Genomic DNA, 13372 nt, shown 5'->3' with positions numbered 1-13372 from the left:
GCTAAGTTTTGATATTCTTTTCTACTTAGTTTATAAAGATCCCCAAAAGTGAAATCCCCTGTCACTCAGAATCAGGATAATGGTAACACAGTTCCATGAGAGAGTAGGTAAGACAATTCCATAAGTCCAGGCTGGGTTATTCTCAGATATCCCAGCCCAAATACTACACTAGTGAGAGGAGATATTGTGTGAAAATTGAGTCATTGTTCTCTATGTAACCTTTTTCTTCTGTGCTCACAGATCACCTTAGAGAAGAATGGCTCCTGGAAATGGCTCTTTTGTGACCGAATTCATTCTGTTGGGATTAACCAACCAGCCAGATCTCCAACTCCCTCTGTTCTTCCTATTCCTAGGAATGTACATGGTTGCTGTGCTGAGAAATTTGGGATTGATAATCCTAATTACACTGAATTCACACCTACACACCCCCATGTACTTTTTCCTTTTTAACTTGTCTTTCATAGACTTCTGTTATTCTACTGTATTTACACCCAAGATGCTGATTAACTTCTTATCAAAGAATAATATTATTTCCTACATGGGGTGCATGATCCAGCTCTACTTCTTCTGTTTTTTTAGCATTTCTGAATGCTATGTGCTGACATCAATGGCCTATGACCGCTATGCGGCCATCTGTAAGCCACTCTTATATAATGTTGCCATGTCCCCTAAAGTGTGTTCCAGCCTTATGCTTGGCTCATACTTGATGGCATTTTCTGGTGCCATGGCTCACACTGGATGCATGCTGAGACTGACCTTCTGTGATGCAAACACCATCAACCATTATTTCTGTGACATCCTCCCTCTGCTTGAGCTCTCCTGCACAAGTACCTATGCCAGTGAGCTGGAAGTGTTTATTGTAGTGGGCATCAACATTATTGTGCCCAGTCTCACCATCTTTGTCTCTTATGGTCTCATCCTCACCAACATCCTCCACATCAGCTCCACAGAGGGCAGGTCCAAAGCCTTCAGCACCTGCAGTTCCCACATCATTGCTGTTTCTCTTTTCTTTGGATCAGGGGCATTCATGTATCTCAAACCACCTTCTGCTGTGTCTATGGATGAGGGGAAAATCTCTTCTGTCTTTTACACCAATATGGTTCCTATGATGAACCCTTTAATCTACAGCTTGAGGAACAAAGATGTTAAACTTGCTCTGAGAAGAACTCTGAGTAGGAGACAGTTTTAATTAGAACTGTCTGTGTGCACAAGTAACTTGTACCATGAGAGGTTGAGTTTTTAATTTTATTGACAACCTTCTTACCATATTTTTATCTTTTTTTAAACATAGTATCTTAAAGAAATTTGAGTCCTATTTGAATAATTTATTTCCATTTTATAAATTTTTTCACTGTTTTCAAAATACATATCATATCTTTTTCTTGCATAGTAATAACATTAAATAGTGAATATATTATCTTTTTCATTATCTTTTTGAAATTATTTTTCCACTGGAAAAAGACAAATGGCCTCCAAATAATGAATTACATAACATTAGACTGAATCATATTACATGGGTTACTTTTAATCTATCAACTTGTATTAAGAAGGATAAATAAAATACTCTGTTTCTACTCTTATCTTTCCATATTTCACTTATCCAGATATACCATTTTGAAATACCAGAGACTGATGGTTCTAAGAGTATCAAGGATAATCCCTTTCCCATCTGTAAACCTTTAATGTTAAGCTTCTTCTTGCAAAGAGTTTGATTTTTCATCTTTGTAAGTAAAACTGACACATGGCCAGTCATCAAAATACATGTTTGCATTGGTGGGAAAGTGAAGCCAAGAGTGGATAATGATTTACTTCAAGTCACATAGCTTTAGAAAGAAAAATTGTAGACTAAATTCTTATCATTTTGACTTCAAGTGTATTATTCTTCAGTATACTCTATACACTCTTGATTATATTATTCTATTTCAGTGAGCATGAAATATAAGAAAACATTCTTGATGTAAAGTTGACTCTCCTCTGTCTCAGAATGATATGAATTTCTCTCATGCTGGGTATTCCTTTCTGTTCTTTTTAGCAAAACAGTTTGATTGTCTTTTGTTGCTGTTGTCAGAAACAGAAAGACTTTTGAGTTCATATATCATGCTACTAAAGTAATGCTCAAAATTCTCCAAGCCAGGCTTCAGCAATACTTGAACTGCGAACTTCCAGATATTCAAGCTGGTTTTAGAGAAGGCAGAGGAACTAAAGATCAAATTGCCAACATCCGCTGGATCATGGAAAAGCAAGAGAGTTCCAGAAAAACATCTATTTCTGCTTTATTGACTATGCCAAAGCCTTTGACTGTGCGGATCACAAGAAACTGTGGAAAATTCTGAAAGAGATGGGAATACCAGACCACCTGACCTGACTCTTGAGAAACCTGTATGCAGGTCAGGAAGCAACAGTTAGAACTGGACATGGAACAACAGACTGGTTCCAAATAGGAAAAGGAGTACGTCAAGGCTGTGTATTGTCACCCTGCTTATTTAACTTATATGCAGAGTACATCATGAGAAACCCTGGGCTGGAAGAAGGATGAGCTGGAATCAAGATTGTAGGGAGAAATATCAATAAGCTCAGATACGTGGATGACACCACCTTATGGCAGAAAGTGAAGAAGAACTAAAGAGCCTCTTGATGAAAGAGAAAGAGGAGAGTGAAAAATTTGGCTTGCTTCCCTGATGGCTCAGAGGTTAAAGTATCTGCCTGCAATGTGGGAGACCTGGGTTCGATCCCTGGGTCAGGAATATCCCCTGGAGAAGGAAATGGCAACCCACTCCAGTATTGAGAATCCCATGGACAGAGGAACCTGGTGAGCTACAGTCCATGGGTCGCAAAGAGTCAGACACGACTAAGCGACTTCAGTTCACTTCAAGATCATGGCATCAAGCCCCATCCCTTCATGGCAGATAGATGGGGAAACAATGGAAGCAATGAAAAACTTTATTTTGGGGGGATCTAAAATCACTGCAGATGGTGACTGCAGCCATGAAATTAAAAGATGCTTGCTCCTTGGAAGAAAACCTATGACTAACCCAGACAGCATATTAAAAAGAGACATTACTTTGCCAACAAAGTTCCGTCTAGTCAAAGTTATGGTTTTTCCTGTAGTCATGTATGGATGTGGGAGTAGGACTATAAAGAAATGTGAGTGCTGAAGAATTGAAGCTGTGTGGTGTTGGAGAAGACTCTTGAGGGTCCCTTGGACTGCAAGGAGATCCAACCAGTCCATTCTACAGATAATCAATCCTGAATATTCATTGGAAGGACTGATGCTAAAGCTGAAACTCGGATACTTTGGTCACCTGTTGTGAAGAAATGACTCATTGGTAATGACCCTGATGCTAGGAAAGCTTGAAAACTGGAGGAGAAGCACATGAGAGAGGATGAGATGGTTGGATGGCATCATTGACTTCATGGACATAAGTTTGAGTAAACTTGGGGCATTGGTAATGGACAAGGAAGCCTGGTGTGCAACAGTCTATGTGATCACAAAGAGTCAGACATGACTGAGCGACTGAACTGAACTGAGGAAATGGAAGCCAAATTCCCCTTTCCTATTTGCCTCAAAGTTCTCCCAGGAGATACACATATACTGACATAGGTATTAAATAGTACAGCGAAAATTACAACACTACTTCTAAGAGTAGTGGTAACACCCTATTCATTCTCTTTATTATTATTTGAAGTGGATTGATTTAATTTGATGTAAGAGAGACTTTAAATATCCGAGGTGACTCCATCTTCCTACCGCTCAGTGAGGAACCTGGAAATTTCAGCCTCAGAATGTAAAACTTCATTACACAGAGAGGAATTTTAGCATACAATAGTATAATATCATATATGAAATGAATCGTCAGTCCAGGTTCGATGCATGATACTGGATGCTTGGGGCTGATGCACTGGGACAACCCAGAGGGATGGTACAGAGAGGAAGGAGGGAGGGGGGTTCAGGATGGGGAACACGTGTATACCTGTGGTGGATTCATATTGATGTATGGCAAAACCAATATAATATTGTAAAGTAATTAACCTCCAATTAAAATAAATAAATTTATATTTAAAAAGTACAAGGTATATATTTTGTACAGCAAAACCTCATATATAAACCACCTACTTCATCTGATGCTTAAATGAATATAGAATGCAATGCCATAAAGGTATAGAAAACACCAACTGTGCCAGACTAAGGGGAAAATGGCATGTCTATCCTCAACAAGGGCATTTGCTGACATAATCATTTTTTAGGAATGATTGTAACCATGTAAGATCTATTTTGGGATCTACCCACATATAGGATGTAACTCTGTTATTTAGTCACTACATCATGACCAGCACTTTTGGGACCCCATGAACTGTAGTCTACTGGGTTCCTCTGTCTATGGAATTTCCAAGGCAGGAATACTGGAATGCCTTGCCAAAGTCTACTATATTGCAAATGAAAATTTAAATGTATATCTGTCTCTTACATTTCTTTGTGTGCTAGGCACTTCACAGTTATAAAATGTTCATGGTGTTTTGTTCTATTTTTCTTTTATATGAACAGTGAGTGGTTGAAGCAATAATTATTTCTTCCTGAAATAGGCAAGTATCTCTAGCTCAACCCTTGTTCCTAGGAGGTGAAACCAGGAACCATGTACCTGGAAGTGCTTACAAAGATGGCAAGTGTGTTGCATGCCCTCCAGTAGTTATTAGGCAGTGATTTCACAAAACACAAGACTTGAAAGCAATCTGTGTATGTCTGTCTGTGCAAGTTTTTTGTAGGGAGGTTGTGCGAAAGAGTGGAGGATGGAATTAATAAAATTAGCGAATTTTCTTTGTGGTTTCTGTAATTGCCCAGAGTAGGCTTTCACACTGAATTGGGGGAAAATAAAAAGTGTTAATGACTCAGTCATGTCCTACTCTATAAACCGATGGACTGCAGCCTGCCAGGCTAAGCTGTCCATGAAATTTTCCAGACAAGAATATTGGAATGGGTTGCCATTTCCTTCTCCAGGGAATCTTCCCAATCCATGGATCAAACTCTTTATAATCTGTGCCACCAGGGAAGCTCTCCTGTTACACAGACACAGGAGAAGCTTACAGCTTGCCTGTTTAACTCTCCACTGTACAAGTTCAACAGAATTATTCTTTCTCTCATAACTTTTTTGCTGCATAACACACAAAAAAGCAAATACTACAAAGGATAACTCTCCATTATACATGTAAACACTCTATCTTGATTCCCCCTTCTTTCAGTGAGGTCCAAACAGACACTTGGTGGCTCATGGTAAAGAATTCTGCCTGCAATGAGGGAGATGCAGGTTTGATCCTTGGGTCAGAGGGTTGATCCCTGGAGGAGGGCATGGTAACCCACTACAGTATTCTTGCCTGCAGAACCCCACGGACAGAGGAGCCTGGCAGGGTATATTTCATGGGGTCACAAAGAGTTGGAGACGACTAAGTGACTAACATGGAGAAACACACAGAGCTTGATTTGATAACTAAAAATGAGAACTAAGTTATTTCTTCTAAAACTTTGCCAAAAATAGTGATTACAATGGTATGCTAATTTTATTTTATTTTATTTTAAAATTTTTATTTTTACTTTATTTTACTTTACAATACTGTATTGGTTTTGCCATACATTGACATGAATCTGCCACAGGTGTACATGAGTTCCCAATCCTGAACCCCCCTCCCACCTCCCACCCCATATCATCTCTCTGGATTACTTTTTCCTTAAATAATCTGAAAGAATGAAACCTAATTTTAAAGAAAGCTTATTCCTTCTAAAAAATAAAACAAGCTTTTTATTTTTATTTTTTTTTACTTTACAATATTGTATTGGTTTTGCCATATATTGACATGAATCTGCCATGGGTGTACATGTGTTTCCCATCCTCAACCCCCCACAAGTTTGATTTTTGTTTTGAGGCTTTGCAAATGAAAGATTTTTGACCAATTTTAAACACAATTTTGGCATCTCAAATAGTGATAAAATATATAATGGAATAGATGGGCCTCTGCAATGCCTACAAACATTCCCAAATTGTGTAATTATTATTTGCTTATTTAGATATACTTTAGAGGCAGAAGTGGATTTAAAATCAGAAAGCTAAATTTGGTCTAGACTGTTTCATTGAAAAGCTATATAACTGCAAATAAGGCAATAACTACACTAAACTTTATTCTCCCAAACAGGCAATAAATATATATTGACAATCCATGATGTACAGGACTGGGTGTGCAGAGGTAAAAATACCCTTGCCAGATGAAGCCTAATGTGAAGTGTTTACAGATGCAAAATGGGATATACTAAACATTCATTATAGAACCTTCCATCTCAGGCATTAAAGGAGAAATAAATATTCTTGCTTAATGAAGGCTAGAGAGACAGGAAAATCAAACATTGTCTGATTCATGCTTCCAATAACAAGAGGCAGATAAGACATCTACAATGATATGTCAGTCTAATGTTCCCTGCTTCCAACAACACAAGAGAAGACTCTACACATGGACATCACCAGATGGTCAACACTGATATCAGATTGATTATATTCTTTGCAGCCAAAGATGGAGAAGCTCTATACAGTCAGCAAAAACAAGACCAGGAGCTGACTGTGGCTCAGATCATGAACTCCTTATTGCCAAATTCAGACATAACTTGAAGAAAGTAGGGAAAACCACTAGACCATCGAGGTATGACCTAAATCAAATCCCTTATGATTATACAGTGGAAGTGAGAAATAGAAATAAGGAACTAGATCTGATAGACAGAGTGCCTGATGAACTATGGATGGAGGTTTGTGACATTGTACAGGAGACAGGGATCAAGACAATCCCCATGAAAAAGAAATGCAGAAAAGCAAAATGGCTGTCTGGGGAGGCCTTACTAATAGCTTTGAAAAGAAGAGAAGTGAAAAGCAAAGGAGAAAAGGAAAGATATAAGCATCTAAATGCAGAGTTCCAAAGAATAGCAAAGAGAGATAAGAAAGCCTTCCTCAGCAATCAATGAAAAGAAATAGAGGAAAACAATAGAATGGGAAAGACTAGAGATCTCTTCAAGAAAATTAGGGATACCAAGGGAACATTTAATGCAAAGATGAGCTCAATAAAGGACAGAAATGGTATGGACCTAACAAGCAGAATACACTAAGAAGAGGTGGCAAGACTACACAGAAGAACTGTACAAAAAATATCTTCATGACCAAGATGATCACGATGGTGTGATCACTCACCTAGAGTCAGACATCTTGGAAAATGAAGTCAAGTGGGCCTTAGAAAGCATCACTATGAACAAAGCTAGTGGAGATGATAGAATTCCAGTAGAGCTATTTCAAATCCTGAAAGATGATGCTGTGAAAGTGCTGCACTCTGTATGCCAGCAAATTTGGAAAACACAGCAGTGGCCACAGGACTGGCAAAGATCAGTTTTCATTCCAATCCCAAAGAAAGACAATGCCAAAGAATGCTCAAACTACCGCACAATTGCACTCATCTCACACGCTAGTAAAGTTAAGCTCAAAATTCTCCAAGCCAGGCTTCAGCAATACATGAATCGTAAACTTCCAGATGTTCAAGCTGGTTTTAGAAAAGGCAGAGCAACCAGAGATTGAATTGCCAACATCTGCTGGATCATGAAAAATCAAGAGAGTTCCAGAAAAACATCTATTTCTGCTTTATTGACTATGCCAAAGCCTTTGACTGTGTGGATCACAATAAACTGTAGAAAATTCTGAAAGATGGGAATACCAGACCACCTGACCTGCCTCTTGAGAAACCTATATGCACGTCAGTAAGCAACAGTTAGAACTGGACATGGAATAACAAACTGGTTCCAAATAAGAAAATGAGTATATCAAGGCTGTATATTGTCACCTTGCTTATTTAACTTATATGTAGAGTACATAATGAGAAATGCTGGGCTGGAAGAAGCATGAGCTAGAATCAAGATTGCGGGAGAAATATCAGTAACCTCAGAGATGCAGATGACACCACCCTTATGGCAGAAAGTGAAGAGGAACTAAAATGCCTCTTGATGAAAGTGAAAGAGGAGAGTGAAAAGGTTGGCTTAAAGCTCAACATTCAGAAAACTAGGATCAAGGCATCTGGTCTCATCACTTCATGGCAAATAGATGGGGAAACAGTGTCAGTCTTTATCTTTTGGGGCTCCAAAATCACTGTAGATGGTGACTGCAGCCATTAAATTAGGGAAAAAAAAGAAATTCTTTCTGGGGTTAATGTCTGGGGGAAAAAAAAAAGACACTTACTCCTTGGAAATAAAGTTATGACCAACCTAGATAGCATATTCAAAAGCAGAGATATTACTTTGCCAACAAAGGTCCATCTAGTCAAGGCTATGGTTTTTCCTGTGATCATGTATGGATGTGAAAGTTGGACTGTGAAGAAAGTTCAGCGCAGAAGAATTGATGCTTTTGAACTGTGGTGTTGGAGAAGACTCTTGAGAGTCCTTTGGACTGCAAGGAAATCCAATCAGTCCATTCTAAAGGGGATCAGTCCTGGGTGTTCTCTGGAAGGACTGATGCTAAAGCTAAAACTCCAATAGTTTGGCCATCTCATATGAAAAGTTGACTCATTGGAAAGATTCTGATGCTGGGAGGGATTGGGGGCAGGAGAAAATAGGGTATGACAGAAGATGAGATGGCTGGATGGCATCACTGCCTCACTGGACATGAGTTTGGGTGAACTCTAGGAGTTAGTGATGGACAGGGAGGCCTGGCATGCTGCAATTCATGGGGTCACAAAGAGTTGGACATGGCTGAAGAACTGAACTGAACTGAACTGATTTCATCATCTATAGAACAGTCTCCTATTTCCAGAGAGAAAATCACTGGAAATGATAAAGAAAAAAAAAAAAAAACAAACAAAGATAATGCCTTTCTTCTTACTAGTATTAGTGGGAAAAGAGGAAAGCAAATTGTGCAAACAATGAGGAAAGAGAGAAGACCTACTCTCCAAAAACTTAAAATAAGAGAAGATTCAAATTTTCTCTAACATGGTGAGAAAGATATTGTCAATAAATTTATTTTAAACACAGAAAATTCCTGCCCTGTGACTAATTGTACAGAGATGGTTTCTAATTAAATTTATCTCCTTCTCAGAGTTTTTCTCAGAGCAGTTTTCACATCTTTATTTCTCAAGCTGTAGATTAATGGATTCATCATGGCAACCACATTGATGTAAAAGAGAGAACAGAGTTTCTCTCATTCATAGACCCAGCAGAAGATGATTTGAGATACATAAATATGCATGATCCAAAGAACAGAGAAAGAGCAGTGATTTGGGAACTGCAGGTAATGAAGGCTTTGGACCTGCCCTCTATGGAGCATATAAGGAAGATGTTGGTGAGGATGAGCTATAAGAGACAAAATGGTGAGATTAGGTACAATGATGTTAATACCTACCACAATGAAAAGTTCCAGCTCACTGATGTAGGGACTTGTGCAGGAGAGCTGGAAGAGAGAGTAGATGTCACAAAAATAATGGTTGACGGTGTTTGCATCACAGAAGGTCAGTCTCAGCATGCATCCAGTGTGAGCCATGGCACAAGAAAATGCCACCAACTAGGAACCAAGTATAAGGCTAGAACACACTTTAGGAGACATAACAACATTATACAAAAGTGGGTTGCAGATGGCCACATAGCGATCATAGTCCATTGATGTCAGCACATAGATCTCAGGGGAAAAAAACACACACACACACACACACACACAGAAAAAATAAAGCTGAGTCATGCACCCCATGTAAGAAATAACATTCTTCTTTGATGTTAAGTTACTCAGCATTTTGGGTGTAAACACAGAAGAATAACAGAGATTTATGAAGGACAAGTTAAAGAGGAAAAAGTACTCTGGGGTGTGTAGGTGTGAATTTAGCCCAATTAGAATTATCAATCCCAAATTCCCCATCACAGTGGTCATATTCATTACTACAAACAAACAGGAAAAATACGGAGAGTTGGAGATATGGTTGGTTTGTTAATCTCAACAGAACAAATTCAGTCACAAAAGAATCATTCATAGGAGCCATTCTCTAAAGGAATCTGTGGACTCAGGAGAAAAGTGTAACATTAGAAAACAACTCAGTTCTTGCCGTAATATTTCATCCTACAATAGAGTGTACACTGGCAATGCATGAACTTAGACCCTACCTAGACCCTTGGAGTTTATCTTTACTATTATCATGATACAGAGTGAAATGGACTTTCATTTTATCAGAGCTTTTATAAGCTAATATAGCAAAGACATCACAAACCTAGCCTATAGTGGGAAGACCATAGGCAATGATGACGCTGGAAAAATCAAGGGAGAAGAACTGTTGATTAGGACAGGATTGTACTACTTTCCTCTCAACGTTTCCTCATTCACCTGAACTCTCCCCTCACCAGGAAAATTGGAGAGAGTGTTCCTAGCAAGCTGCCTCTAGCTTCTAATGCAGATTAGTCTTCACTGGTAGGAACCAAGAACCCTGTTTCTAATACAAAATAAAGGCACCAGAATCCTCATGCGGTTATTTCCCCTGCCAGAGAGTAAAAGCTACAAAGGTAGAAGACTGAGAGTTCCACCTACTTAGGGGAGACTTCCTGATTGGTATACTCTTTGAGCCCCTGAATGACTCTGAATATTCTCTGACCAATCCCCTGAAGAGATTTTCCCGCAAGCTTCACTTCGTTTAGGTCCCTGGATTTTTTTCTCAAAACAAGGATTATATATTGTAATTGGAATTCAAAAACTTACCCCCCTTAGTTCAGAAAACTTCAGGGCTGGCTCTCTTATTAGCAGTCTCTACCCAGTTGATACTGGAAATGCATTTTCAGATTCTTGAGGCTTAATTCCTTTGATTCTAAGGGAGACAGCGTAGACTTAAATCGACATATTCCTTGGAAATTTTTCTTAACTAATATAATATCTGATAATTATTTTCAGTTCTTTCAAGCAGCAGAGAAATAAAAAAGGTTTTTATTATTACACTTGCTACCTGATTAGACACAGAAGATTTAATGTGTGTGTAATCATGGGATGCATTTGGTTAAAAATAGGCTAGAAGCTTGTTCAGTCTTTTTCCCAGTGTATAGGTTATATGTATACATGGGAATAAGGCAATTATATATCTTGGATCATGACCTGTCTTTTGTTTCTTGTGGGCTCACTGCTTTACTCCTTTTCATTTTAGGTATTGTACATCCCTCAGTGTAGATCTGAAGAAACTTCTCATCTCCTCATTACCTTCACCTCTAAGGAAAAACTGATACATTATTTCGTTCCTTCTTATTCCCATTTCCCCAATGGACAAATTCTCTGTAAGGCTCCTATTTCCAGGTTTCCTTATTTCTTTATCTGAAAATTTTCAAGTGTTACAGCAACTCATTTCAGTTCTCTCTCTAGAATATCTCTGAAATAATTTGCAATGTTGTATACTCCTTCTATGGGGCTTCCCAGTGGCTCAGTGGAAAAGAAACTGCCTGCCAACGCAAGAGACATGGGTTTGATCCCTGGGTTGGGAAGATCTCCTGGAGAAGGAAATGGCAATCTCTTCCAGTATTCTTACCTGGAAATCCCATGAACAGAGGAGCCTGGTGGTTTACAGTCCATGGTGTCACAGAGTCAGACAAGACTTAGCAACTCAACAACAACATTCCTCTATAGTTTATGCTTTTAAAAACTTATTTGCAATTTCTAATTGATTCTCCCACTGGGTCATTTTCTGTTACATTTCAGTAACTGAGGTTATCAATTTCTTCTCATCACAGAAAAGAATAGGGACTATGGAGTTGGAGATAGTGTTGTGAACCTGAATTTCCTACTTATAAACTATAATTCTTTGGGCAAGTGATTTCTCTTTCTGTTCCATCCTGTAAAATAGTGATGGTAGAAACAGTTTCTGTTTGATTGAACTACTGTGTTGATTCAATGAAAAAAGCTTAAGTGAACTGGCTAAGAAAATACCTGGAATATGGTAAATAGTCAATAAATGACAGCTCTCATTATCCATGATTATAAATTTCACTAGGTTCTCCACCACAGCACTCATCAGACTTTTTTGCCACCTGATTATCTGTGCTCCTCTAGAAACTGTAAGCTCTATAAAGAAAAATATTTCTTCTACTTTGTTTACTATATGGCTCCCAGATCTAAGACAATGCAGAGTACCTAGAAGAAAATCAATAAATATTCCTGAAAATCATGTTATTTTTCTCTAAGAGCCATCAGAACATATTCAACATTTCTCATATACCAAATCACAACATCTGCAACCACAAGGACCTCCACCCATGTTCCTTAGCCACCACACAATTTCTGACTTTGGATGTTTAAACTGAACTACTGTAATACTGAACTTTGGTGGCTTCTAATGATTATTTTAGCATTTTGAAAATACTCACTCTTATTTAACCATAAACACCGAAGTCTGAAATCATTGCTGTATCTCTCTCTAGTTCAAGTACCTCCGATGGTTCTCCATTACCTACTTGAAAATTCAAGCAATGTAATAAAAATATATTTCTCAAAATTATGATTAAATATTAGTTAAAACTAAATAAGAAATTGAGTAAGAGTTATCTTTGATGAGAAGCCATGAAAAGGCCAATTTGATTTATGAAGTCTTTTGCATAAATTAACTATTAAAAAAATTTAACCTTCTTAAAACCATATTAAAGAAAATTAGAGAATGTTTACTTTTCTGAGACAAAGCAATTGCTTTGGTAAGTTCAACTTATTTTAGAAATATATATGTGTTTGCATTTGAAAAATAAATACTTATATGTCTATATTTATACACACATTGCTTACATTTAGTGGAAGGAAGGGAAAGATAATCATTTTGAAATATAAGAGCCTTCTCTTATTAACAGAAAAGCATCAAACTCTCAAAAGAATGTCTTCAATTTGCTCAAAAAGTAGTTCCTCACACACAAAACAGTGACTTGTGCTACCAAAATTAAGTGATTTATTTATTTTCATAACAACTCCTGAGAGAGAGAGATGGAAAAGACCAATAGGCACTGAATTTCTAATGAATAAAAATTAAGAGTATGGCATCTAACATTTTTTGGTTTTTTGAAATTTTTTCATAGCTCCCTACCTGTTGTTTACAATCTTTGAAATACATTGTATAGTATTTAAATCTACTAGTCTAGCTAAATTAGGTAAGAGAAGGTATGATACATGATATAGCATTTTGAAAAATAATCCAATGTATAGAAGCAAATTACTAATTATATAAACAGAGGTTAGAAATATCCCAGGAAACTTCACAAATGCTTATGATATTAATTTTAAATAAGAGACACTAGACTCTCTTCAGGGAAATCCTTGTACCAGTCCTGGCTCTCCATCTCAAAGAAAGTCTGATTATATACAGTAAAGAT

General features: G+C 37.7%; 1 protein-coding gene and 1 pseudogene across 2 annotated transcripts; one reads left to right on the top strand and one right to left on the bottom strand.

Moving 5' to 3' along the window:
• Positions 1 to 256: 256 nt before the first annotated feature.
• LOC101103682 (olfactory receptor 8B8-like) lies at positions 257 to 6396 on the top strand. Of its 2 annotated transcripts, XM_042237694.1 has the most exons (2): positions 257 to 1172; positions 6377 to 6396. In XM_042237694.1, the coding sequence occupies exons 1-2, from the start codon at positions 257 to 259 to the stop codon at positions 6394 to 6396; spliced, it is 936 nt and encodes a 311-aa protein (XP_042093628.1). The 2 variants fall into 2 exon arrangements, with proteins under 2 accessions (XP_042093628.1, XP_004019540.2); XM_004019491.4 differs by lacking the exon at positions 6377 to 6396 and having other exon boundaries at positions 257 to 1189.
• Positions 6397 to 9086: 2690 nt separating this feature from the next.
• Positions 9087 to 10032, bottom strand: LOC101103434 (olfactory receptor 8B3-like; annotated as a pseudogene).
• Between the last annotated feature and the right edge of the window lie 3340 nt (positions 10033 to 13372).

The sequence above is a fragment of the Ovis aries genome, chromosome 21, assembly GCF_016772045.2.
Source record: "Ovis aries strain OAR_USU_Benz2616 breed Rambouillet chromosome 21, ARS-UI_Ramb_v3.0, whole genome shotgun sequence".
NCBI lineage: Eukaryota > Metazoa > Chordata > Mammalia > Artiodactyla > Bovidae > Ovis > Ovis aries.
Note: the sequence above shows the minus strand (reverse complement) of the source record. Positions and strands in the feature narration are given on the sequence as shown.

Bases quoted from the DNA above. Each gene is read 5' to 3' on its own strand.
- LOC101103682 (XM_042237694.1), top strand. From the start codon at position 257: ATGGCTCCTGGAAATGGCTCTTTTGTGACCGAATTCATTCTGTTGGGA. The intron at 1,173-6,376 runs GTAGGAGACAGT...CTAGAGAGACAG, and splicing joins TGCTCTGAGAAGAACTCTGA to GAAAATCAAACATTGTCTGA.